At 34.4% G+C, this 26010-nt stretch overlaps 3 protein-coding genes across 4 annotated transcripts in view; 2 read left to right on the top strand and 1 right to left on the bottom strand.

The window, feature by feature from the left end:
- The window catches only part of LOC142344625 (trafficking protein particle complex subunit 2-like), a 580178-nt gene that overhangs the window by 325214 nt on the left and 228954 nt on the right, over window positions 1-26010 (top strand). The window lies entirely within an intron of this gene.
- The window catches only part of LOC142344623 (ubiquitin carboxyl-terminal hydrolase 5-like), a 385171-nt gene that overhangs the window by 325209 nt on the left and 33952 nt on the right, over window positions 1-26010 (top strand). The gene's annotated exons all lie outside the window — the stretch shown is intronic.
- Window positions 18481-23458, bottom strand: LOC142344034 (perivitellin-2 67 kDa subunit-like). Its single transcript, XM_075395496.1, has 2 exons — window positions 23358-23458; window positions 18481-20581 (listed from the first exon to the last, which is right to left on the bottom strand). Exons 1-2 carry the CDS (start codon window positions 23392-23394, stop codon window positions 18831-18833), a joined length of 1788 nt encoding a protein of 595 aa, XP_075251611.1. The 5' UTR covers window positions 23395-23458; the 3' UTR covers window positions 18481-18830.

The raw sequence follows: 26010 nt of genomic DNA, 5'->3' as shown, positions 1-26010 counted from the left end.
AAAGCTCCAAAGCCACTTCCTCTTTGTCTATAGTGTCCAGAAAAATAAGGCAACGAAGATGCTTGATTGGTATATTACGATTCCATTGTTTTAATCACCAAATTTTTTGAACTGTAACGTCAATTTTATTTTACCGGTCCCTGAAAAGGGGACTAATTGACCTGTTTCGGTACGTAACTCTATGGAAATTGATTGAATCGTATTTGAAAGTAGTTTTTTATAGTCCAAATTTGAAAAAACTATTCTATGTGTTGGTTCAAGTTCACACACGCTACCGTTTTTCAGACGTTGTTTTGAATCATTGACACGTAATAAAGGCGCCTTAGCATCACCAACATATTGATACTCGATAATGTTTGTGTATATGAATATTAAGTGCTTTCCCGCGCACAGATCTGCAGGGAATTCTCCATAAAAAGTTTTTGTCTCCTCGCTCTTCATTAATTTATTTGATGTAGCTGTATTCATTTTGTATACAATATGTACACCATGTTTACCTGGAATTCCTGTAAAACCCACAATACTGGGTATTTCTTCACTAGGAAAAGTGATTCCCTCATTTTTACCAAAAAGTATTTCGTATTTTCCAGTACTCTTGATTTCACGAAACGAAAAATTAGGTAGTCCAACTGTTCGCTTGATAGTAAATAAAAGTTGAGCAACAGTTTCAAAGTTTCCAGTCATGAAAGAGAATTTTTCTCCACTGTAAGGTCGAGAAATGACATTGGCATCAGATGAGATTCTTTGTGAGTCCTCGTAACCCTTAAGACTATATGCTATCAAATCTCCATTCACCACATGCCGAATTTTGGTCGGAAAAATAATTTCGCTTAGAGCTACCCTCCAGTCGCCAGATAGTTGAATTTCATCGTTGAAAAAGTTTCTGAACGAAGCTAGTGTGTTTTGATCAAAGATCTCCATCGAAGCGCTAGAAATAACATGTACCGTAAACTCGTCTTCGAATCGTTTACTTCCCATTTTTTAGAGGAGACTCTCGTACTAGTTGAAGTTCGGGTTGATAGAATTTATCCTGGATAACTTCTTTATCCGCATCAATAAGAGAATACGTGGGAGGATGCAATGTCGGGATAGATGCGATTTCAAATATCTCGTCAGTAAACGACTGTTTGTAGCCCTTCCCGAAAATCTGCTCTTTTTTCAATATGCGCACAAAATCACCAATATAGAATTTGGGTTTTTGAGAATTTGTTGTATTTGCAGTCAAGGACACAAGCCTTGGAACGTCTTTCTTCGTGACTTTGTTCGGAGCGAGCTTTATCGTTCAATTTACTCTAGAATTGATTGTTTTAACAAACGCATCCAATTTGTCTAGATATGAATAAGTCCACTTTTCTTCCAAATATCTGTAGATTATATTTTTCAAAGAGCGTATATTTCTTTCCGCAAAAGCAGACTTTTTCTCACTGAATGTACTGTATAAATGAATTCCGCGTTCAGTGCATAGGGCTTTGAAGGCACCTAGGAACTCTGTACCATCATCAACCCAAACTTTCTCAGGTTGTTTATGCTTGATCATCTTTTTGAAGACCTGTGCTGTCTCTGTGGCATATTTTGTTTTCAGTGGCTCAACCCTGAGATATCTTGACAAACAGTCAACAGCCACAGGCAGATATTTTACACCACCGTTGTATTTTGCAAGTTTATCAACATATGCTAGATCTACGGACCAGATCTCATTTATGTCGTTAACAACAACTTTAAGCCTTGGAAAGCTGAGGCGACGTGATCGGTATTTGTTAAAAGATGGTTTCGTTTCCAGATACATTTTAATTTTGTTCATTGATAATTTACTCAAATTTTGCAATCTCTTTGCGCTTCCAAATGACGCAGGACCGTTTAAATAGAGCTTGTCAAGTTTTCGCACGTCGTCAATAGATATCCCAGTCTTTTCTACGCGCCTCTTCCGATGTCTTCTCTTTACTTTCATCGACTCTTGGCTTTGCATGTTTCTTCGTTGGTTCAGATCGTCTTCCTTCCTGCTCTTTTTTTGTTTTTTGCTTCAGTTGTTTGGATGCAGTTTCCTTTTCATCTTCACTGTAAAACTGATCTACAACTTTTTTTGCGTGAGTATTATAAACCAAGTCAGCTGATATATCAAGTTCACTCAAGATTTTGGAATACTTTGACAAGTCAATTTTTTTTGTTGGTTGTTGTAAATTGTACAAAAAGCTTGTTACATCTACTCCTTGAGGCTCATCGTTAATGTGCAGAATGTTGGTCTCTTCACTAATAGAAACATTATTTGAATTGAAAATTTTTTTTAGGATAATTGCAGCTCTTTTTGTTTTGTTTTCATCCACTAGTTTCAGTTCTAGCATTATTGAGTCGAATGCTGAATCCCTCCTTTTTTTCACTATTGGCTCTATTTCACTGTCATCACTAAAAAACGATTCGCTTCTTACATCGTCTGCATCACTTGTCACATCACCGCTACTCTTTGTTCTCTTGATCGACCAATCAGTGTTAGTGTCCGCATCTTGTACTTTTTTCTCATTATTTCGTTCAAAATTGGGATTAGTCCTCTGTAGGAGTGCTAACTGAGTTGCTTTTTGTTGATACATTGGATTAACAAAAATTTCTTCCTTGGTTGGGTTTTTTGAAATGAACATTCTTTTAGGGATCAAAACAAACTCTTCTGCATGCATTATTCTGCCTTCAAGTAAATATAGCACGACAATCCCAACGCTCGAATGAGTTCTGGTTTTTTGGCTAAAACGTTTTGCTTTTTCTCCAAACTTGTTTTCTTTGATAATAATTGTTGAAATGATTTCTCCTGATTTTTAAGTAACTGCCTGTTCACTGGAACGTTGCCATTGATCACATTGAGCAAACACTCACAGAGAAAGTTTATAAAGCTATTTGGTGCTTGTTTGAGGAACTTTCTGAAATTGCTCTCGGGCAGCTCGAGCATTTGCTTTAGCATACATAACTCTTTCTCTCTCATCTGTCAAAGTAGTGATAACCGCTTTGGAGGACGGTAGATAAAAAATTGTTGGACCTGGTTGTGAAATATTTGAACAATAACGAGAGGAGTCTGATGTTTTTGGATCTAAGTCAATGAGTAAGTGTCCAAAAGGTTGTTTTGTTGCAAGTTCATAGCTTTCCTTCAAAAAATTTGTATTGTTCAACTGTTTTCCGACATAGGTGATCTGCTGTATGTCTCTAGGTGATTTGAACAAAATGATATGGGTTGTGTTCAGATCAATCGTTCGCGACCATTTACTCTGTTGAAATAAGTTATGCTTAACATAAATCACACTAATATTTCTATGGCGTCCCGCAGTTGCAAATTTTGAAAATTCTTTGTCATTGAAAATTTCTTCGCACGAATCGTCAAACACAAGCAGACAATTTTCCAGCTGAGAAATGAATTCGAATCTAGACAACTTAGTGAAAAAAATGTTCACTTTACGCTCTATTGTGCTGAACTTTGGCTGCTCGTGTTGATAGAAGTAGTAAATAGATCTAAAGGTTGGATAGAAAGTGTTTCTCAATAACATTTGAAATATAAGTTCTGTTTTTCCACAACACGACGGACCACAAACAGCCATAAAAAGCCTATGGCTAGTGGATATTATTTTGTTCATAGCTTTGGATTTGGAAGAGCATAGCCAACTGTGCACGAGAGCAATGAAAACCAAAATGTTGATTCCTCACAATCAAGTTGGGAAAACACAAGCTTGGTTAAAGACACTACGATAAGAAAAAATATTATCAAAATTTGAGTAAAATAGACGACTTCGGAACGTGGTAGCCGAGAATTAAAAAACTTCCACGAACGCCTCTCATGATTTTCCTCATCAAAAACTAAAGCATTCAAACCCTCTACATTAGCAGAGTCTATCTGGTCTTCTTTAACACTCATTTGAAAATAAGTTATTTGCAAAAATGAATTTACACTCAGTTTTTTAGTTTAAATTGCATTTTTGTTAGTCTCTCTTTCAATCCAAAAGAATTCATAAGTAGTATATCTAGAGTCTTTGTCCTCTTTTTTGTAAGTCAATTTATAGTTTGCCTGCATTCCGTAACCACTTCCATGGTAGACAATGGACTCTACGTTGCCTTCACTGACCAACATTTTAATTTCATCAGGAAGATTGTCATCGTCCAGAGGTACTTGAACTGGTGCTGGCCACTTGGGCGTAGGTAAAGGGGTTAGTTTCAGTTTTCTCATTTTCTGTTGTAACGACATGATACATTTGAAAATATTCAAGTAATGAAAGATATTTCTTCAGCGTCTCAATTTCTTTGGTGTTGCAGAGAATCTGTTGTTTTCGCAGAATATTCTGTCCCCGTGATTCTATTTTCTCTTCTTTTAAAAAAGTCAATGTCAAATGATTATCATTCGTTATGTAACTGCATACTGTCAAACTTGGAGGTAAATTCACTTGAAGAACTGATGGAGCTGCCTTCTCCACTCGACGGCTCATTGGATGGCAGAGAGATCCAATAGAAATACAGCTGTGCTTTCCGTTTAGCACAATGGTTCCTCTTTTGCTTTTCCGGTAGGTAGAAAGAGTGCAGAGCACAAGTAATATTATCAATTGGCGATGTAATATCTTCAACTTTCGGACATAGCAGAGTTTCCAAATCTATTACCTCTTTCTGCAAGAGAGTTTGGAGTGATTCTGTTTTCTCTTTCCCTTTGGCATAAAATTTCCCTAACGGAAACCGAAGTTTAATGGCGACAAAAATTTGTGATAGAAACCAATAAGGATAAGTACCGCTGTTCCAAGACAAACCATGTAAAAATTTAGTAACCCACTTATGAGATCTCCTGTCACTAGCGGAAAGTGAGTTGTAGGCAACTGGCGGAAGAAAAAGAATTGTGTCCGAATAATTACTTGAACAAAGCGATAACTCTTTTATTATAAAACCAGTTTTCTTGTAACGAAAACCTTCAAAATCCAATATCACTATTTCTTGTTTCAGCATTCCAACAAAGTGAACAAATTGTTTATGAACGTCTTCACAAACAAACAAAAAGCCAATCCCGTGATATGACCCAAGTACTCGTTCGTAATTGGACAAGATAACACATAGGAGTATCCAGGGCCTTTACGACTGTACTCTGCTATAAAACCCGATGCATCGTGGAGTATTGCATGAAGTCGAAGTATTTTGAACGATTTGAAGTAGTTGTCCAGCGACGAATTATCAATTCCAATTAGACCTCCATACGGTCTCAGCTTCAATGTTGCCTCCAAATCAATATCAGGATCAAGGTATTGGCAAGCAGCTAGAAAATACAGAAACCTTTCACCGTATTTTGGATAATTGTTCTTTATCTCCAGGTAAATTTCATGAATAATTTTTAGATCAATGGTTGCTATCGTTTTGGCCATCCTTTTCTACAAATTTTTTTCTGGCAAAATGAATCCTAATCAGACCTCCTAGGATTGACCACTCCCAACCAAAGTATATTCACACAAATACATTTAGCGAAAATACCGCTAACATGAAGGATCTTCCCTCACACTCGCGAAAAATATATACCAACAATAAGCCGCAAGACAGATACATGTGGTGCATATTATTTGCACCCTCAAAAGCACCTGATATCTTTTTGATGATGATTTACTATGCAATGGAACAAGCCCTGTAGCTGAAGGGGGTTTTATGAGCGGAAGAGATCGAAAACTTTAATTTCCCCTCACGTGAAATGAGAACCCCATATATTTAGTTTTCATTGTTATGTTTTTAGAAAGATTCTTAAAAAGAACTCTTTTGTAGCGTTAAAGTTAATTTCAACGATTGAAATGCAAATTAACCAGTACGGCTTAAATGTAAAAGACTTACAGATTAGGAAAATGAGTGACTTCTAATATATTTTGAATATACTCATCGTATGACGTTTTATTTCTTTATATTTAAACCATGAGAAATTCAGACCCTTTGTAACAAGGACAAAAAAATTATTTATATAGAAAAGCCGTATTTGTTCGTTTTTTTTTGGTTTTCTGCAGAGAAAATGATGGAGAATAGTGAGAGTCTTCCTTTTTCCGATTTTGAAGCGTCCGATTGCGAATCAAACTTTCAAACTGAGTTTCCCACATCAATGAGCTAGGGCTACCAAATGTTTTAAAAAAGCTGGGCAGAATTCAAAGCTCAGAATTAGTTTAAACCAAGTAGATAAAACAAGACTTGGACCTGATGCTAAAAATTATTGATAACTATACGGCCACATTCATCCACAATTGCATACTTTGGAGTTTTTTTTTAACGTTGGTTAATTTTTTTTGGGCAGACAATAGATCCAGCACTGCAACCGAAATTTGAAAATTGCCGAGATTCAAATGAACGTTAATGGTTGATATCGGCATGTTCGAAGTTTGAACATTGACATTAACATAACAACTTTACAAAACTGTACATAAATTTTTCATGGATCCCATACCGTTGCATTGCAATGCGAGTGAATGTTCAAAATTAAACAAAAAGATATGTACCAGTATATTAACATGGACAAATTTTCATTAGTTAGGACTAGTTTTATGGCACTAACTATACTGAAAGTCAACAGTAAGTAAACATAACCCAAGGAAGTAAAAGTTCAATGTTTGACGCGGTATTGCCCCTTCGTATTATGAAATTTCGGAAAAGTTTTTTTACACCATTGATTAACTTGGCTAGCGGCCTTACCTAATATTGAAGTTCAAATATTACGTAAAAGTAACTTAACAGATAACCCAATATAAATTTGACAAAATTATTTGATGTTTTTATTGTTAGAAGATAGTTGTCTCATAATGTGTTTATATGTTTTCACATTTGTTCAACTGTGATGGTGTTCGCATTTGCGGTGAACATTGGAGAAAAGATGTGAATAAAATGTGATTTCGTTACAACTTTCTTTTTCTCGAGTTTTGAATAGAGTTCATCCGCTTTACATTGGGTTATATATTAAGTTACCTTTACGTATTATCTGACCTTCAGAGGTAGGCAAGACCACTAGCCAAAAGGACCAATGGTGTAAAAATTTTCAAGCAAATTTTATTGTAAAAATGGAGTAATATTGCGTCAAAAATTGAAATTTTGCTTCCTAAAAGTAGGGGTTATTAACTTACTTTTGACGTTCAGTATATATAATAGGTCACCCAAAACGTTGCAACGCAAGCGAACGTTCGAAAAGTTCGGGGCATGCAAATGGACAGTGCTTTGCTAGATATCTTGCACGTTTTAAAATTAAAATTTGACCTTTGAAACGTTCGACCGTTGCAACTTTATGGGCTGACTATATTTTAGAATCAAGTTGAAACTCTATCGAATGTTTGGAAGGATTGACGTTCATTTACATTCCTAGAGTTTTCAAACGTGCGATTGCGTTCCATTGTTGAGAGACTCACTATAGTTGAGATAAGCGATGTTCGACAAGCCCCAAAACTTGTAAGTATGTGTCAATGGGGTCATTTTCTTGTCAGGAGTCAGTTCCATTTCATCTGTTTATTTTTACATGGTTTTCATTTAGCTAACCTACTTGACCAGTCGTTTCAAAGCGTTTGCTTATATCAACTTAATGAATAGAATGCGTAGGGTATAGTTGATGCCCTGCTCAATTTTCACGATAGCGTGTCAATAATCATTCTTCTGCATGCATTGATTCGTTTCCTTCCATGTTATCCACTTGTTTTACTTTTGATATATGACCTCTCAAATTTGTCGCATAAATTCAAACTAAACTCTCGATCGGTTGCGTTTCAACTCTATGACATGCCCTTTTATAGTGTATCCCATAAAATGGAAATATTACAACATTTCAAAGTTGATGAGAAGAGCTCAAAAGTCGAACTTAAATTTGGAAAGCAAGTCGAAGAAAACAGACGAAGTAAAAACCAAGGGTTGAAGCATAACATGCAAATGACCGTTTTGATGAGCAAGCGTGCCATTTGAGATCATCCATATGCACATGCATGTCATTCACATGCATATGCCTGATTGCATACCTGTAGAACATATTCCGAAGGTCAAACCAGGGACTGATTTATGGTCTGTCCAACAAAATGGAAAATTAAGTAGCATAACAGGAAAACATTGCATTCGTGGAGTCAAATTGCTCCATTTCTTGTGTCTTATCTTTCCAATTTAAATTTTTTGCTCCTGATTATTTTTTGGTCTGATAATTTTCAGTTTAACGTTTTTGGTAACGGTACGTTTCTCTTTTGATCTTTGAGCTCTCCGTTTTTAGTTTTATGTCATTGGCGTTTCGTTTTTGCGAGACACGCCCTAACTTATACCACATTTGAATGAGGGAACATTTGCAATTCGTCAAACCTGCAACTGTCCTTCAGTGTGATCAATTGCAAGACAACGCATTTTGTTGGATTTGGATATCTGTTTTTAACAGCGCAATCTACATTTTTCATTTTAATTTCGAATTGTTTGTTTTCCTTTTAAAGTTGTTGCTTGTGGTTATGAGGTCACGTTTTTTGCAATTCCTTTTTCTGTGCAACAGAAAGAGAACATAGCCGAAGGACTCCGCAAACGCTTCGAAATAAAACTTGACTTTCACCAGAGCAAACAAATCAAAAAATAAAAGCACTCAAGAACCAAAATAAATAAACTATTTAGTAAATCAAGAAAATAAAAAAAAAACAAAAATAGGAATGAAAATAAAAGCGAAATTAAAAAAGTAACTTGAAAAATGTTCAGATGCAGTAACACCCAAACAATTTTTGCAGCAGAGCGTGTCATGCAATAGCTTTTCCTCGAAACATGACAAAATACGATAAAAACTTTGAAAATGTGACAAAAAATCAAAAGTTCAAAAATGGATAAAGCTTTTACAAGCTACTCATTGGATTTAAAAGGTCATCAAAACGTTCACTCCAGAAACTGGCATACCGTATCAGTACAATCAACAACCACTTACACGAAGAAAAAATTCCTTTATTGCAGTAAAATGTAACTGAACACTCTTTTCTATGCATCGAAAACAATTAAACAGATCCTATCAGATAATTAGAAGATAAAAACTGTTCTGGAAAGAAGACATCCCGAAAAAAATATAAAAACAAACTTCAAAACAAGATAAAAAACTTCTAAGGTTTTACCTAACTTATTATGAAATCGAAGTTGATAAAAATCGGTAAAACCCACAAAAACATCAGTTGCAAGAGAATAGAAAACAAAAAACTGTTAAGATCCAAAATAAAAATTAGAAACACCTAAAAAGAAAGTATATGCAGGAAAATAACAAAAGTAGTTCAATGAGTTGCATATTAAATGTCTCATATAACTTATAACTGAAAAAAAATTTTGCGAAAATGTGACTCCTGAGCAAAATAGGGTAAAACAGAAGCATAAATTGAAATTGAAAAAAGGCTCCTCATTTTATTAAATTAATGAATTTTTGATGGGGCAGATTTTGAATGTTGAATGTTTTGACACTTTCCTGATTGCTTAAATAGTTTAATTAATTTCTTCTTTGTTGTTTTCAAATAGCAACAGGTTGCTTTGCATAATCCAAACTTCTTGTAGAGTTCCGACTTGGAATTTTTTAATTAGCACCTCATTTGTTCAAACAGTTGCTGTGCTGATCAATGAAATTTAGTCTTCCTACATTTGTTTGAATAAGGCGACCAAAAGAGTGACCAGAAAAACAGCAGAGCCTAATAGAATTTCAATATTCTATTTTACGAGTTTGATTTCCTTCGAACTTCAAGGAAACCCGAGAAAATCGGATTTAAGAGAAAAAAGATTAAAATGCTAACAAACTAATGAGGTTTTTTGTTATAATTTAATTGGAGCACTAACATAACAATTAATGGCCATTTTTCTCGTCTTTTTAACTTAAATTAAAAAATTCGCCGGGACATTGGTTCTTGCGTTTGGAGAGATCAAGAGTCGATATTTTTAAAGATAACTTAAAAAGAAGAATAGGTCGAAGAAAATTAAATCAATGAACAACTTCACTATTGGAAAAAGAAATATTGATTCTAACTTGAGAACTTTTCTCAGATTCAACGTCAAAGTAAATATTATCAGTGAATATATTTTTTCTACACATTTCGGGATGATACAAAACAGCTGCAAACAGATATCATAGGACCTTAATATTTGTACCTTATGTGTTTGCTAAATTTTGCTATTATTCAGATTTATTCGCTCAACTTGAAATTCGCTCAACTGTTTTTTTCAGTAATTTTTTTGCATAACGTTTTTTGCCATATATTATATAAACTATCTAAATGTCACAACTTGAACATCAGTAGTGGTCATATTTAGTTAGAATCCTGTTGCTGAAATTAAAGTGGACACAAGAATCAAATATTGTTTGAGAAAAAATAACAACTAACGTTTTTTAGTGTTATGTTGAAAAAATTTCGGGTAAATTTTTACTGTGAGAGCAGATAATTGGTCTCCTTTGACATTTTCAGTAAAATGAGCTTTAATTGCCTTTAATTTGTCCCTAATTTGATTTATTATTTTATTATTTGCATTTTTGGCACGTTGCGTTATTATATCGAAGACCTACATACATACCTACCTATTTGATTTTTTGAAATCAAAAACTGTTTTAAATAACAAAATCGACAGCCTTTAGAAATCAAACAAAATTTTTTTATAAAAAAAATTGACACAATTTCAGCCGTTTCGGTTTATTCTAAATTTGAGTTTTTATGAAAAAATTTTTCAATATTTTCAAATTTTCCCACAAAACTGACGTAATCGAAGCATTAATGAAATCCAAAATTTTTCAATTAGATAACAATCCTGATATAATACTGGTCACTCAAGAACTTCCAACTCGAAAATCTTTTGTTTATACTCAGGAGAGTAATCGTGTTGAAAATTAAAGTAATTTTTCCTCGCACTATATCTAATTTTCAACATAATCTAAAAAATAGAGCTTCTCGTACACAAAACTAGCAGTTTGTATCTAAATAATTGCGACGTACCCCTAAGAACTAGAGCTCGCTGGTCAGAACTCTTTTAATTTGATTTTTTTAAAAAAATCTAGCACAGTTTCCTTAATAAATTTGGATAATATTATCACTGGAGATGCACCTTATGGTCTTATTTGTAGAAACAAGAGTTTGCCGGAGGAAAATGATCTGGTTGAGCAGTATTGGTACACCATTTAGATTGAAGAAAATATTTTAACATCAAACTGACTTTTTGCATCATTTCTCGAGAAAACGCCGCAATTACCTTTTTTTCTCGTATTAGTACATGAAAACACAAAAATTTATGCGAAACAACTTGATAAACATAGAATTAAACTGGTTTAAAGATTTCTGCTTAAATGGAGAAAAGAAAGAAATCACCTTTGGAAACTTCTAATTTTGACGGATTTTTTGGAGCTATAGTTCATGTCACAGTTTGGAGCTACAGCACAATATATGCTTGAAGAGCAGAGGTTATATTGTGAGTATCCTTAGTATACGAAAGCAAAGAAGATAGTTTTACGTTTTTGTATGGTACTATTTGCTCAAAAGTAGCACCAAGTAAGCAAAACTTTGCAGAAAAATATCCTTGAAAAAAAATCCAAAGAGTGAATGTAGAACTAGAAGAACTTAAACATTGCAGAAACAAAACATTGCAGAAAAATATTCTTGAAATAAAATCCAAAGAGCGAATGTAGAACTAGAAAAACTTAAAGTTAGCCAGCAGTCTAATTGACAATTACGAGCCAAACGGATCAATGAAGTTTCACATTTATATTATTGTTCTGACCCACTTTAGTGGGGGAGGAACTATATACTCAATTGGGTTTTGCCGATCGATATATTCATCGTAAAGAAATGTGAGTGGTATCAAAAAAAAGCCCATCCAGCGTAGAATATGGAATTAAAAGATTTTTTCACTTTTCGCTTTTTATAGGGAGTTATCGAGGTTTTAAGTTGTGTGATTATTAGGCGTAATTCAGCAGGTTTTTATTCAAATTTTTGATATTTTTGATCTAATTTTCGACAATTTTGCTAAAATGTGTTCAAATTGTTATTTGTAGTGTTATTGATTTTATCGAAGAAGATAGAGGAGGGTTGCAGAATTGTTCCATCCCAGTTTTTGGCTAGAATTTATGCTAAAGTTATCAAAATTCGACTTTTTTCGGGAACAAATTTCCTTTTTTAGCCCACTTGCTTTGAGTTTGCAGGAAGTTGATACCTTAAATCTACGGTCATAATCTTTTTAAGCTCATAAACTAGTTAGTTGTACTCTCATCTGCTTTGAGAGTCTTCCGGAATTATAATTTTGCCAGTTTTTTGCAATATTAACTTGGATAATTTTACAAAATGCATTTTTATTTTTGACAAACTGCAAAATCTTGTTAATAAATTGATCCATTTCGCAACCATTTGAACAAATGAGTATTTTGTTAGACGCGCAGCAACATCTGGGTTGATCTTGTTCTCGCCAATTATCCTTATGATAAAAAAATTTTTTCGATTTTAATAGGGCACGACTTTTTCCAAAATATTTGCGCTACGTAAATGCTTTTTATGTAAGCCTTTTTTATTTACAAGAATTTCAAACCAGAGTTCAATTATTGAAAGATAATTTTTACGACAAAATGAGGCCCAATGAGATTATACTACGGTTTCAGAGTTAAGCTCATGATTTTTATGGCTCTGATCAATTGTTTTCGTAAAAGTTTTTTATGTACTTCTTGAATTTTGCTCTAATTTGTGATCTTTTTCTAGCCCAATGACCTATTGTCCCCGGTGAAGGATCCAGTTATTTTTTGGAGGTATAAATGAACCTAAACAATTTTCTCAGTTGTTATCTAATGTCTGCTATGACTTTGAACATATTTGATTTAAGATAATATCAGTGAAATTTTGAACTTTGCCACTATTTATTTTACTTCTCTCAACTTCGGTTTCAATCTCAGTAAAAACAAGAACAAAACAATTTCCTGTGGGTTATAAAATAATCTCCGTAACTGTTTTATGCTCAACTAATGGTCTCTTTGTTTTGAAACAACGCGTTCTCATTTTTTTAGCATAATTGCATATTTTATTTGTTCATTTGTTTCATTGTCGCATTATCAAATTACTGACAAATCAAACCAAATCAAACTGAAGGGAGGCATAGCAGGGAAAATGCACAGCGTTGGAAAAAGGCGTATCTGGATATGTTAATTTTTTTTTGTTATATAGTTTGTTATAAATGCTTTTTGGGCTGAGGCGCAGTTATCTCGCAAAATTTTATTGATTCTTTTGTTTCTGTCTGTTTGTCTTTCTCTTTGTTGATGTACGCCATATACCTAATAAAGAATTGTCTCAATTGCTTTCCCAAGACATATAACTCAACCTAGCTACAGGTTTCAGTTTATAGCTGTTTGTTTTAATGACTTTAAAATTTAATTTAAAAAGAAATTTTCAACTCTATCCTTTTTCTTTTCCTTTTCGTAACCATGTAACTCAATCTCACTAAATAGAAGTCTTGTGACTGATTGCTTCGACCATTATTTTAATAAAGAGTTTTCGAGGTTTCTATACTGCTCAAATTTTTGGTTTCTTTTTGTTGTCATGTCTTCGTAGTCCTTTTATAGGGAAGACTCTTTGATGTTAAAGTGAAAAAAAGTAACGATATAAAACTTTTGCAGGTATTTCGAATAATTATAGTGCCTTGAACAGTGTGATCTCGTAAAATTGTTTGAAGTTTTGGCTTCTTTATATATTTGTAGGTTTGATGTGGGGTCGCGTCTTAGGCTCATTACTAACAGACCCAATCGGCTTCCTGAGGTTTTGTAACTTAATCTATCTCTGTTTGTTAGTTGAATTTTGAAGTGTGTTATGACGTTTGAAAGTATTTGTTTTTAATAACACATTTGGGTTTTTGAGCTTCGTCATTTTTTAAAATAGTTTTGTGGTAGATTTGTAGCTCATTCACTGTAAACACCGGTCGCAACCCGTTTCCACTGAACTATAATTCAACCTCCACAACGGTATTAGCTTCAAACTTTTGTTTCCCGGCTTTGTTACTTTGTTACTACGAGGTTTCATAAAAATTTTGAGATTTTTTTTTATTTGTACATTTTATAGCATTTCTGTTTTCTTTATATTTGATTACAATAATCGTAGGTCCCATGGGCTTTGAAATTTTCCGCAACTGAACATTGGATAGCGACATGTCTCAATTGCTTCCTATGGAGATATAAATGAACATTTTAAGTATTTCAGTTGATATCTAATGACATTATTAACGTTGAAATTAATTGTTTTCAAAAATAGAAACATATTTTTGAACTTCGCACCTCTGTGCTCTTTTTTGTCAACTTGTTATCCAGTTGCATGTCTTTTCTAAAGAAGTATAGGTTAACTTGTTTCGTTTATGTTTTATCTGATGCGAGTTTGATGACCTTGTTATGATTTTATTTAATATAGACATCGAGTTATGGTCGTAAATAATGTTTGTTGTTTGGTAATTACTTTATCCTTTCTAGTAGTCCTATTATCAACAACGTTCATCGACCCTTTAGGGTGGCATTATTGCATTGAATTGGTTTCTATCTCTTCATCAATTGGTAGCCAATTAAGTCAGGATTGTGGATGAGCGGGGTCGGAACCTTATGTGCGTACGCACATTACCGAGCCCCCCTTGTTTATTTTTAAAATTTGCATTTTTAGGAATATTTTTGGTCTAATATTATTGAGAACCGAGACTTCTCATCAAAAAGCCAAGAAGGTGGTACTAAGTAGTTGTAATGCTGAGAATCTCTAAAATTTCCTAATTTTAACTACCTGGTCCTTTCTTGAAACTAATGTCTATGAAAACATTGTTTTGTTGTCAAAAATGCAAAAACAGCCAGATGCAAGCACAAAAAATTCATTGGCCCCTAAATTCAGCAAGAGTAAAATTGAATTACAAAAATTTTCTGAAAAAAAACTTGCAAAAGGCAATACAACTGCCCAAATTTTTTTGGATAATTTTATCTTCAATTCCCTTTTGTTCTTGCCAAACGCAATCAAATAACTGACCAAACAACCAGCTGACTTCAAGCTAGTAGAGCCTGGCATAAAACAGAGGTGGTGAGGACTTCGTTTTAAGAAGTGTTGCTCGTTATATACTCGTTTTCAGCTTTCAGCTTGTTGCGTACTCAATTGAAAGGTTTGAGCCAGTTTTTATGTGGTTTTTAGGAGCGCTGCTTGTTTTGTACTCCAACCAGACCATGGTCACAATCGAGTCATGAAAAGACCAATACAGAAAAAAAAGGCACACTGTATTTATCCTAATATCTGTAAATGTTTCAGTCATAGTAAAATTTACAGAGATAGGCAGTGTAGAATATTGATAATTACAACAAAGAAACTAATAATTTATAAAAACTAAAATATCGATAGAAAATTATCAAAAACGTAATTAGAAATTGGAAAAGCACATTTCACACATCAAGATTATCTTTGGGCAGGTAATCTAGAAAATGTAAATGTGTTTATTGTTTATTCAAATTGCCATCCAAAATGAGTTAATCAAAGCTTCTAAAGATGCGCATAATGTAACATTTTTTGCCCAGACAGTAATCAGACATGACCAGCTTTTGGTACGCTAATGATCAGATCTCAGACAGACTTTGATTCAGAGAATACTATAAAGCTTGATTCTAGGGGCTCAACCATGTTTAAACCACACTTGACCCCCGGAGCGTATTTTGTGAATTTTAATGCTGACCGCAACCTGGGCAATGATCAAACAATAAAAAACATAGCAGGACAAGTCCTGAAATACAATCCAAGAAATTCAATGAAAAACTTAGAAGTACTCTAACTGACCAGCAGATCAATTGAGCAATGCCAGCCAAAACACACAAAAATATACTCATTGCTAAAACTCTTGAAGCTTTAAACCCGTAGCCAAAATTTGTTCGCTTTAAACATACCTATTTCAAAAACATGTTCAAAAACCTTTTTTTTGTCTCTGAAATCGGTCCAGTATTGTATCTGCAAGACCTGAAAAAAATCATTGGCCCTTGAAGATGGATTAACTCAGAAAGTGACTCAGATTGACTCAGAAAATAAAAAACTTAAAAAATGAAATCGATTGCAAATTTTAACAAAATATTGCTGAAAATTGAGTTATTAGTATCTTCAGAACCATTTCTGTATCTATAGAGGCTATGTGGTTGCCCAATCGATACACAAAAAATTTTAGAAAAAAACTCAAACTTCAAAAAATAAAAATTCGATCTATTAAAACATTGAAAACCCTTCCATTGCCTCTAGCAACAAATTAAAAACATATTAAAAAACCTTGGATGAGTTGGCTTGGTTACTGAGGCAAAAAGACTGAATAAAAACAATTTTTAAAATTTTTTGCTATTTATTTTATTTATATTTATTTTATTTATTTTATGACGTTTTATTTTTAAATTCTAAAACTCGAAATGTTAAATTGTCGAAAACAATTCCATTGACACTAGCAACCATACAGAAACTTTTTAACAGACCGTAGAATAGGTTTTATCGCCCTTGAGGTTGGACAAAAATCAATATTTGACAAAAATTTTAGAAAAACTTGACAAATTTTGCATGTTTTATCAAGATATGCTATTTTTCGACAGAAAAAGTTTATTGCTACTAGAAACCATTGCTACTAGAAACTAAGCAGTGCCCTTTTATCAAACCTTAAATGAGATTGCCTGGCGCCTAAGGCTGGAAAACTCAAAATTTCCTGGAAAATTTCGACAGAAAAAGTTTAAAACCATTCCATTGCTACTAGAAACTAAGCAGTGCCCTATTATCAAACCTTAAATGAGATTGCCTGGCCCCTAAGGCTGGAACATTCAAAAAATGTAACAAAAAATTCACAAAACTTTGTAGTACCAAAACATAAGGCTCATAAAAAGTTCATAGCAGGTAATTTTGACTCGCAAAAGACCTTCATCAACTTTTAAAAACTTCAAACTAAGACTAATAAAACAAAAATCTCAAAAAAAAATCAGAAAAAAAACACGAATGTTGCACCATTTTGAGCCCAAAAACTAAAAATGACCTTTTAGTCTTAAATTAAGGCCATTCCAGCAGCTGCACCACTCTAAGCACTTGAAGTACTACTAATGGCCGCTTCGGGTCTCTAATGAAACTTAATGCCCGCTGGGCCTTACCTGTTTATCCCGTTTTCAAAGATCAAAGTCACTGAAAATATCTTTGAAGACACTGAAAAGTCACTGTGAAAACATCTTTAAAAAAAACACAGCGCACCAATACAATGCAAATTCTTTAAAAAAGAAGAAAAAAAGGATTTATTTATCTGAATTAATTATTTATCTTTGGATTGTAATAAGTATTTGATTTCACAACACTGCTTCAATAAACTCACGATAAATCACTTTAATATGTGTTCATTGTTATGAATATACTAAACCTATGTAACCCTAAATATCTACTAACCAACAAGTCGGTAAAAGTGAGGAAAAAGTTTTGGAGCAGCGCGGATGTTGAACTCATTATTGGCACTTAGGGATTTGGTGAATAAGAAACAGAAGAACAAGCTAGTAGAACCTGGCATGTGGTGAGGACGAGAACAAATGTTTCAAGAACTGAAAATTTCATCAAAGTTTACGGAAAAATTCTGTAATTCTTGAAATTTTTATTTTGAGGATCTATGCTCCGTTGCTATTTTCTACCCATTAACTCATATGTACGCATGAAAAAATTCCATGGGACCATTAAATTGGAAAAAAACGTACATGGAAAGTACGATTCATTTGACTAAGGGTATTGTGAATTGTAACCAACATCAATCTAACAAAACACGGTTAAAAAATGGCACCTTTTGGGATCACAAAGACAGATTTTTCTCCTTAGAATTAGGTCTTTCCAGGACCTTCAACACGCCAAGCACTTTAAATTCTTTGAAATACCATTAAATACGGCTCGGCGACTCTTATGTAGCTTAATGGTAGGTTTTATCCTCTTTTGAAAGCTGAAAGTCATAAAATGCGTGAGCTCATCTTAATGAAAAAGACAGAGCACCAATACAATCCAAAATCTTGCTTGTGTTCGCTCACATATGTATTAAATTTGCAGAACTGATTTTGCTTTTTGCTGAATAATCTGAGAAATTTCACTGGACGCCAACTCAGACGGGTGCTCCACGTGAGTTTTCTACAAAGAGAGGGAAAATATCATAAGTCTGCTAGAAGAGTTTTGTCACGTTGTCTCGGGAAGCGAACCTTTGTTTTTGAATATAGAGTATTATTTTATTGTTTATGAATTGAACAACACATTTATGAATGGATTATTGGATGCATCAGTGAGTTTTCTCCTGAGGTGAAAATCGAGATTCCAACATTCTTGCCTTTGAAATGTAATTAGCTATCAATTTGCGCAAGGTCACAATTTTTTTAACGAATAAGTTACCTATTTCAAAAATCAAGGTTTTGATCTTCAAAAGTGTAATAACTGTCTTCGATGTAAATTGGGCAATTAATACTTCAGGTTAAGAAATTGAATTTCAATAAATGAGCTTAAGAACTTTAAGTACATATTAGAACATAACCTTAATCGCCTGGGGGAACTAGTGCACTGACATGAGGACGGTCGAGGGTGACTAATAATTATGCTAACATATAAAGAGAATCAAAAGGGTAAAAAATGAATTGTTATAGCTGAGTTAAAACCGAGATTTTGCTAGTATGAGAGTTCGACCAAGTCGGGCAAGAAACAGAAAAATGCGTGGTAAACACGCATTTTCATCGATTATGCATCATTTTCAACGTCAGTTTCTATGGCTTAATTACAAGTTTAGCTGTCGCGAGGCTTAGTGCCTGATTTTTTAACTTTATTTTTCGAAATCAATTGAAAGTTGAACGTTTTAATGTTTTGTTCCCAATGTTGATAGTTCAAAATTGGCTTAGTTTGTTAAATAATAACATCAGCATCATGAACGGCCCACTGGAGATAGTTGGCTTTGTATCTGAACAACATGAACGTCGTGTAGGTATAGTCTTTCAAAAACGGTGTATAATTGTTAACTGTCGCGCACTGCGTCACAAAATCTCCGCTGTCATTTTGCACAGACTTAAGCGCCAACACAAAGTAGCAAAACTTGGTAGTTATAAACCAAGTGGGAACGTACTCTGAGTTTATAACTGACAATTTCCAGGCCAAGTCACACCCTCCCTTTCGAGTGTCAGTTTGGTCATGGTAGTAGGGCAAATACTCATTTATGGGCGCGCAAATTTCATTCCGAGTTCCATTTCCACACTGGGCCGAATCACCCACGGGAACATATTTAAAACACAACTTCACGTTTTTTAGCCACCTGTACGCGCTATCTGGGACGTAATCGTTGTTAAAAATTCCCCAAGAAAGCTGGCAACCCCCTAAATTACCCGACCAGTCTTCAAACACGTCTGTTGCTTGATTTACTAACGCACATTGTGGCGACGGACCCAAGCAGCTCTTTTTTGCATCCGGGAGGTACTTGAAACAGAGAGAAGTTTTATGCCACCAGTCCGGTGTTTCTAACTGATACACCAAATCAGACGCTAGCGAGTTGATATAATCAACTGATGGAAATTTTATTTGTGTGAGATTTCTAATTTCAGCTGCAAGTTTTTGAAGAACTGAAAATTGGCTTTTCACCTCCAGAGTCGTGAGAGTTTTGTTCAGTTTAAATTCCATTTCGGAAAGGAAAACTTTGTTTAGGTATTGCTGCACCGCCTCGATCATCGAATCTCTTTTTTCGTTGTCTTCAATTAGATCTGAAATTGCGTTCATTTTTCCTTGGTAAATTATTAATCGCTCGTTGTATAAACTCTTTTTATTTTCGTGTTTTTTACTCCAGGTATTTGATAAATCACGATTATAACTCATAACTTGCGATATTCTCCCAAAAACATTTTTCCATGGATTATTTACTTTGTTTTGATCGTCTTTATTTTTTAGCCAGTTTAAGAGATTATTTGAACTTTCGAATTTAAGTGTTTTTTCTTGTTGATCAGAATAGAAATCCCGTTTAACTGTTGTTTGATTCCGAATAACCGATCCTATTGATACCATTTCAAAAAAATGTGTTCCAAAAGTTTCAATAAAGCTTTCGTATTTGAATGGATCATCTTCATAAGTTTTTGGCAACATGTCAATATACTTTCTGACGTATTTGTTGGGTTTCAGAGTTTCAATTCGGGCTTCGGTTTTGTACGTTATGGACATTACATCACTGATTACATAAGGTGCTTCCGAGAACACTTGGTTCGCTCTTTGGAAAGTTCCGCTATTTGAAAACATTCCGTTACGGTATGAAAGACCAACTTGTTGCGACAACTTTTCTTTTAATTCACGCACATTTTTGTAAGCATCGGCTGAAATTTCAAACGCTTGTTCACTTGCTACGTTTAGCGTCTCAATTTGGTCAGGAAGTTGGAAGTAATTCTCGTTTTCCTCCGAAAGTTGCCAAGTATACATTTTTCTACACGTCATCTCCAGCACAGGGCCTCTAAATCCATCGTCTTCAGTAAAATCCATAGGGATCAAATCGAGTTTCGTAATATCGACACCTTGAAAAGCGCGAGTGATTGCAGCGTTTGACTCGACACAACTGAAATGGCCTTCTGGAATTATCGCAGAAAAATTCCATGACTGTTGGTCAGAACATCCGATGGACAATGCTAAAACAAAAGAAAATTTTATTTCCTTCAAACAGTATAAAGTTCCACATCCAGAAAAAATTGGGTTTGGAATAAACAGAATGGCAACGTTGTTTCGGTAACATGGACCGCATAGCGACCAGTAAAAAAATACGATTGACACCATACATCAGTTTACTGCAAAAAGCACCTTAAGTAAAATTAATATAAAAGAATACAAGCTCCAAAAATTGTTGCTCTGACAATCGCAGTGAAACTTAGTCTCCGTTATTATAAGATAATGGCAACTTGTCAAGTCAAGTGCAGCATAACTGTGAAAACTTACAAAAACCATCTCAAAACTATATACTTACCGCAGTGTCGATTAAAGACCTGAACTGAACTGGGTCAAATGTATTATTCGAATTATTTAGCTGAGTTCTTCTTAACCTTAGTATATGGGAAGGATTTCATATGTTCAAAACATAGGTGCTTGAATTACCGCAATTACTTTAATCTTCTCAATTTTTGAAGTTCAATGGTATTTAGTCGCGTCAAGGTTCAACCCTTTGTGGATTAGTAAGTTTTCCATGCAATTATTTTGTCAAGAATTGCTTGATGCAAAGAGTCTGCAAAATCTTTTATTGGTTTTTAAATTCGGTGATGGCGGAAAAAAGCCACAATAGCCAAAACGTAATATAATACTCCTCAAAAAACCTCGAACAACTGGCGTGGTCAGTCACAAAAATTACATCTTAATAACCACCTGCTGTAACAACGATGCATAATTTTTCAAAAAAGGAAAAAAAAACAAGAGAAGATTTGTGGGACTATGACCACTTACTTTTGAAATTGCTTCAAATAAAATATCTCTCAAGATTTCATGAGCAACTAACACAACTGCTTGAAAAGAAAAAACTGAATATTATTATATGTAAGCATATTGACAGAGAAAAGAGATTTTTTTTCTCAAAGATCAAGGGTGACAAATCTCTTAAAACAACATGTTTTCTTTCAAAAGTCTGAAGTACACCCATGAGAAATTGTTCATATATTATTCAAACGGATCATGTTTGCGGAAAACATGTTGCAAGAAAATAAAAGGATCAACAACAATTGAATTTTGGAAACTTTGAAATTCTATAAAATGGATGAGCAAGCTAACCTCGAAGATCCTCCTTTCTTGAAATTCTCTGCAAAAATCAACTCAAATTCGATTTATCAAAGGAACAAGAACAGGCTAGTCGCGGAGAAATAAAACTTTTAAGGAGTTCAATAATCATCACGGAATATTCTTTCATCGTTTTTTTTTAGAAATATTTCCATATATTTTCAGGATGACATCCATTTTTATCAATTTTGTGAAAGAAATCAAGATAAATTGTGAAAATAAATATGTATTAAGCCTTCCTCTAAAAACTTTTGTGTTGGTCTCCGGCTTATAAGAGAAACAGCATCAACCGCTTGTGCGCCAAAATTGTTCATATAGAGAAAACATAATTTTCAAACCCGTCTTGTGTGAAATAGAGAAATATTTGAAGAATTTTTGATGTGTTAAATTTGAAGGTTTTAAAATGAGATAAAACTATTTTTTCGAATATTATGAGGCCGCTGCTGTCAACGTTGCTTTTCCCAGGTCGTATTAAGACATCACGTATTAAGATCAGGAAAATATTGAAGTGCGCATAGGTTGGTAGTTTTCGCATCTTACAGTGTGCAAAAACTAGCAACAAGTCTAATTGCTTCTAATCGTTTGATCTTGTCGGTCGATTCTAAGTTAATCTAGTCGTTTGATTCGGAATGGTATTTTGGTCGTTGATTTTCGAACTGTCGCTGATTTCGGAAATTTTTTCTAAAACACGAAAAGCCAACAAAATGTTTGTTTTTTGGATAAACAAATAAAGTATTAAAACGAAAACCTCTAGATAGAGTACCAAAAGATTTTGAGTAGAATTTGAAAAATTTTAAAGGATATAGAAACGCAAAAAGGTTTTTACAAAATTAAAAACCAAATGAAAAAATATAAGCTTCATATTATCCTCAACTTAATAGGGACAAAGGAATGGGGACAAAGGAATGGTAGTTTGGTCGTTGATTTTCGCATTGTCGCTGATTTCGGGAATTATTCTAAAACACAAAAAAAAAAACAAACAAAATGTCTGTTTTTTGCTGATAAACAAATAAGGTATCAAAACGAAAATCTCTAGATAGTGTACCAAAAGATTTTGAGTAGAATTTATCCTCAAGTTAATAGAAAATTAACAAAGCTTAATCATGGATGGATTGAGTTTTCCCAAAACTTTTATACCCCTTTAATATCACTGCGGAAAAGAAATCTATTAGCCAAAATAACTTTAAAGGCCAGGTTAGCTTAAAGTTCCTGTCCCTACAACTAAATTTCAATGTGATCGATGCAATTAATCAATAATGTATAATTGGAACATTAATTTAATCTACCGGTGGTCTATTAAGTATGGTATATTAGAAATTATTGCAATTTATCCATCGAATTTTATTATTTTAGGTACTTGAAACGGGTATTTGAAACGCAGAAAGAGGAGAAAAGTGACAAATGTTGGTTGAGAAGTCAAAACTTGCATGAGAGATGGAAGAAGCTGAAAATTGCTATTCAAAATTTTAATTGGCTTTTCCACGGCTTGGGTCCACCATTCCTCCGAAAAAGAAACCTGCTGTTTAAAATTGGTTCAACAGAGAAGGTGGTATTAAGTTCCATAACCCATTTGATAGAGGATTGGAAAAGGAAAAATCTTTTTCAATTGGAAAGCAACAATTCCAGCCACGCAATGGAAAAACTCACCTGCTACTAAAATCAAAAGAGCATTAGGGTTTGCCATTATTCTGCGTCGGTGATCGAAAACTAATAACCAACAGTTGCTAAAACCAATGCTTAAGTCTATATAACTTAATTCTTTGATCAGTCATGAGTCAATTTACCTTGAGCAGGTCGTTTGAGAACAGTTTCAGAATTCACCAAGTATTGATGGCGTTTGAATAGTTGCAATTAGCTTACAAGTTGGACAGCTTCAAAACATGGATTGCATTGATCAAACTTTTGTCTTTTGAGTTTACCTAGTATATAGTAAAATTTATTAAACCATTTGCAAAAAACAACTGGAAAAGTACTGGAATGAGGATTAAAAGCATAATCTGGTTGCTCACCGCCAACCTGGAAGTAATAGCATATAATTCGAGGAAATAACCAATAATGCATCATTTGATTGTGATCTGGACCAATTTTTGAAATTATTGTGATATTTAAGCGGAAGGAGGAATAGCTCACATCGAGCGTTGGATGAGAATCTAACGGCTACGAGTAGGTTGAAATATGTTGCCCCGGGGAAACAAAAATCGAAATCGTCATGTCTCAAAGTACAAAAAAGAAATTACTACAACAAAACATCGGACAATATTCTTCATAAACAAAAAAAGCTTTTTAAAACAATGAATGTAAAGACATGTAAAAAATCGTCGCGAGAAATGGTAGTGAGTATCGGAGACGGCGATACACTTTAAACACTGAAACAAGATATGTCAGAACTCTTCAATGAGCGCTTCGTCAATATTGGTGGAAAGATTGGGATCTAAATAGAGGACATCACTACACCGGAGAAGGCGAACTATGGAAAGATGATCAAGTGGTAAATCCCCCATCACCGCTTGCAGATAAAGACAACAACTAAAAAAAGCCAAACTTGGCTCCCTAGTCCCTGCTCCTATTTTAGGAAATTTGGCAAATGAAATTTTTTACAATGGCAAGTTTCCAAAGCCACGTTGAAATTGGTTCGCGTTGCTGATATTTTTAAAAACTGGGGTCAACACGGATGTCTCCAAATACAGTCTTTTATCTGTTTTTGGTAATATATTCTTAAATTTTTTCGAGAGGTTTTATTTGTTTATGAAGTTTGGTTTACTATAAATAGTTTGGTTTCACGCCAAAACCATTGAGGCAATTGCAGAATTGACGTAAAAAGCAAAATCAGCTACTATATAATAACAAGAGTACCCAATCGTGCTCAACCGGGAAAGAGCGTTTGACATAATCGATCATAAAAGCCTATTATAAAAAACTGACCGATTTGGTTTAAAAGGGGTTGTGCTATCACTCATGCAATCAATTCAGGAAACAAGTTACAATTTGATGTAAGCGAGACAAAAAATTCATCCTTCAGACAAGTGAATTTTAGTGTACCACAAGGATCGATTTCTGGAACTTTGTTGTTTCGTTTATGCAAACAATAATCCATCAGTCTATCAACTACTTTAATTTTATTTATATGTTTGATCACGACACAAATATATTGCACTCCAATGGAAACCAGGGTCTTTGCCAAGCATACCTAGATCTGCATAAGTTAACATCCCAGGTTGAGGTGCGTTCTTCGTGCGTTCAAAACTCCCTCTGTCCAGACTTTCTTGCGTTCAAAATCTTATATGACCAGACTTTTGATGCGTTCCAAACCAAAATTCGTGCGCTCAAAATTTGAAAATTTGTGCGTTCATGTCCAGACTATCGTGCATTCAAAAACATCCATGGCCAGATTTCCGTGCGTTCAAAAGTGCGTACGCAACTTTTTTATAATGTGTTCATTTCAAGTATAGCTATCTCCGGTTGATGGTTGTTATCAAGTGCCCTAGCAGTTGTTACATTTTGTTTCAAAAAAGGTGCCCGATGAGAAGTATTGGTTGAAGGGGGTGCCAGCCACCCAGTTATTAAAGCATGATTTGTTTTGCCACTTCAGCAATGGTCTATAAATTTAGGTGTGAAATTGTATAAAACAAAGCAAAATGTTGGATGCGACTTTTCCTGCGTTCAACAATGTTCAGACTTTCGTTTGTTCAAACTTGACTATGTCCAGACATTCGTGCGTTAAAAGTTGCTTATGTCCAGACTATCGTGCGTTCATTCATGTTTGAGACCGTGTAGTTTTGAACGCACGACACCCCCTTGTGCGTTCATTTCGGTCTGGACATATCGACTTTCCGTCTGACACCTCAGCTTGGGATAAGCTAGGTCACACAAACTGTCATAAAATGATATAAACATATATCCGTGATTGCTCGACTTCTTCATTGTGTGTCAAGGGGTATTCTTTTAATGGAACATAAGACTTACGTCAAACCCAAACTGCGATATGTACTGACCCGGGTCGAATGTCCTTCCTAAAATCCTCCCATTTTGTTGTAAGAGTGGGGGGGGGGGGTAAAATGAGGTAAGAGTTGGGCTGCCAAGGGGGGTTAAATGGTGTAAAAGTGAGGGGTAATTTGTACAGAGGGGGTAAAATGAGGTAAGATTTGGGCTGTCAAGGGAGGTAAAATGATGTAAGAGTGAGGGGTTAATTTGTCCAGAGGGTGCAAAATGAGTTAAGAGTTGGGCTGCAATGAGAGGATTTTTTAGGAAAACGCAGCTCAACATCTTACGTCTTTTTGGGCTGCATTGGGCTTCCGGGGAG

The sequence above is a fragment of the Convolutriloba macropyga genome, chromosome 8 (assembly GCF_964194025.1).
Source record: "Convolutriloba macropyga chromosome 8, txConMacr16.3, whole genome shotgun sequence".
Classification (NCBI taxonomy): Eukaryota; Metazoa; Xenacoelomorpha; order Acoela; family Convolutidae; genus Convolutriloba; species Convolutriloba macropyga.
Note: the sequence above shows the minus strand (reverse complement) of the source record. Positions and strands in the feature narration are given on the sequence as shown.

Coding starts and splice junctions, on each gene's coding strand:
- LOC142344034 (XM_075395496.1), bottom strand. CDS start 23,394: ATGGCAAACCCTAATGCTCTTTTGATTTTAGTAGCAG. Junction 20,582..23,357: donor TCTTTTGATTTTAGTAGCAG/GTGAGTTTTTCC, acceptor CTTTTGTTTTAG/CATTGTCCATCGGATGTTCT.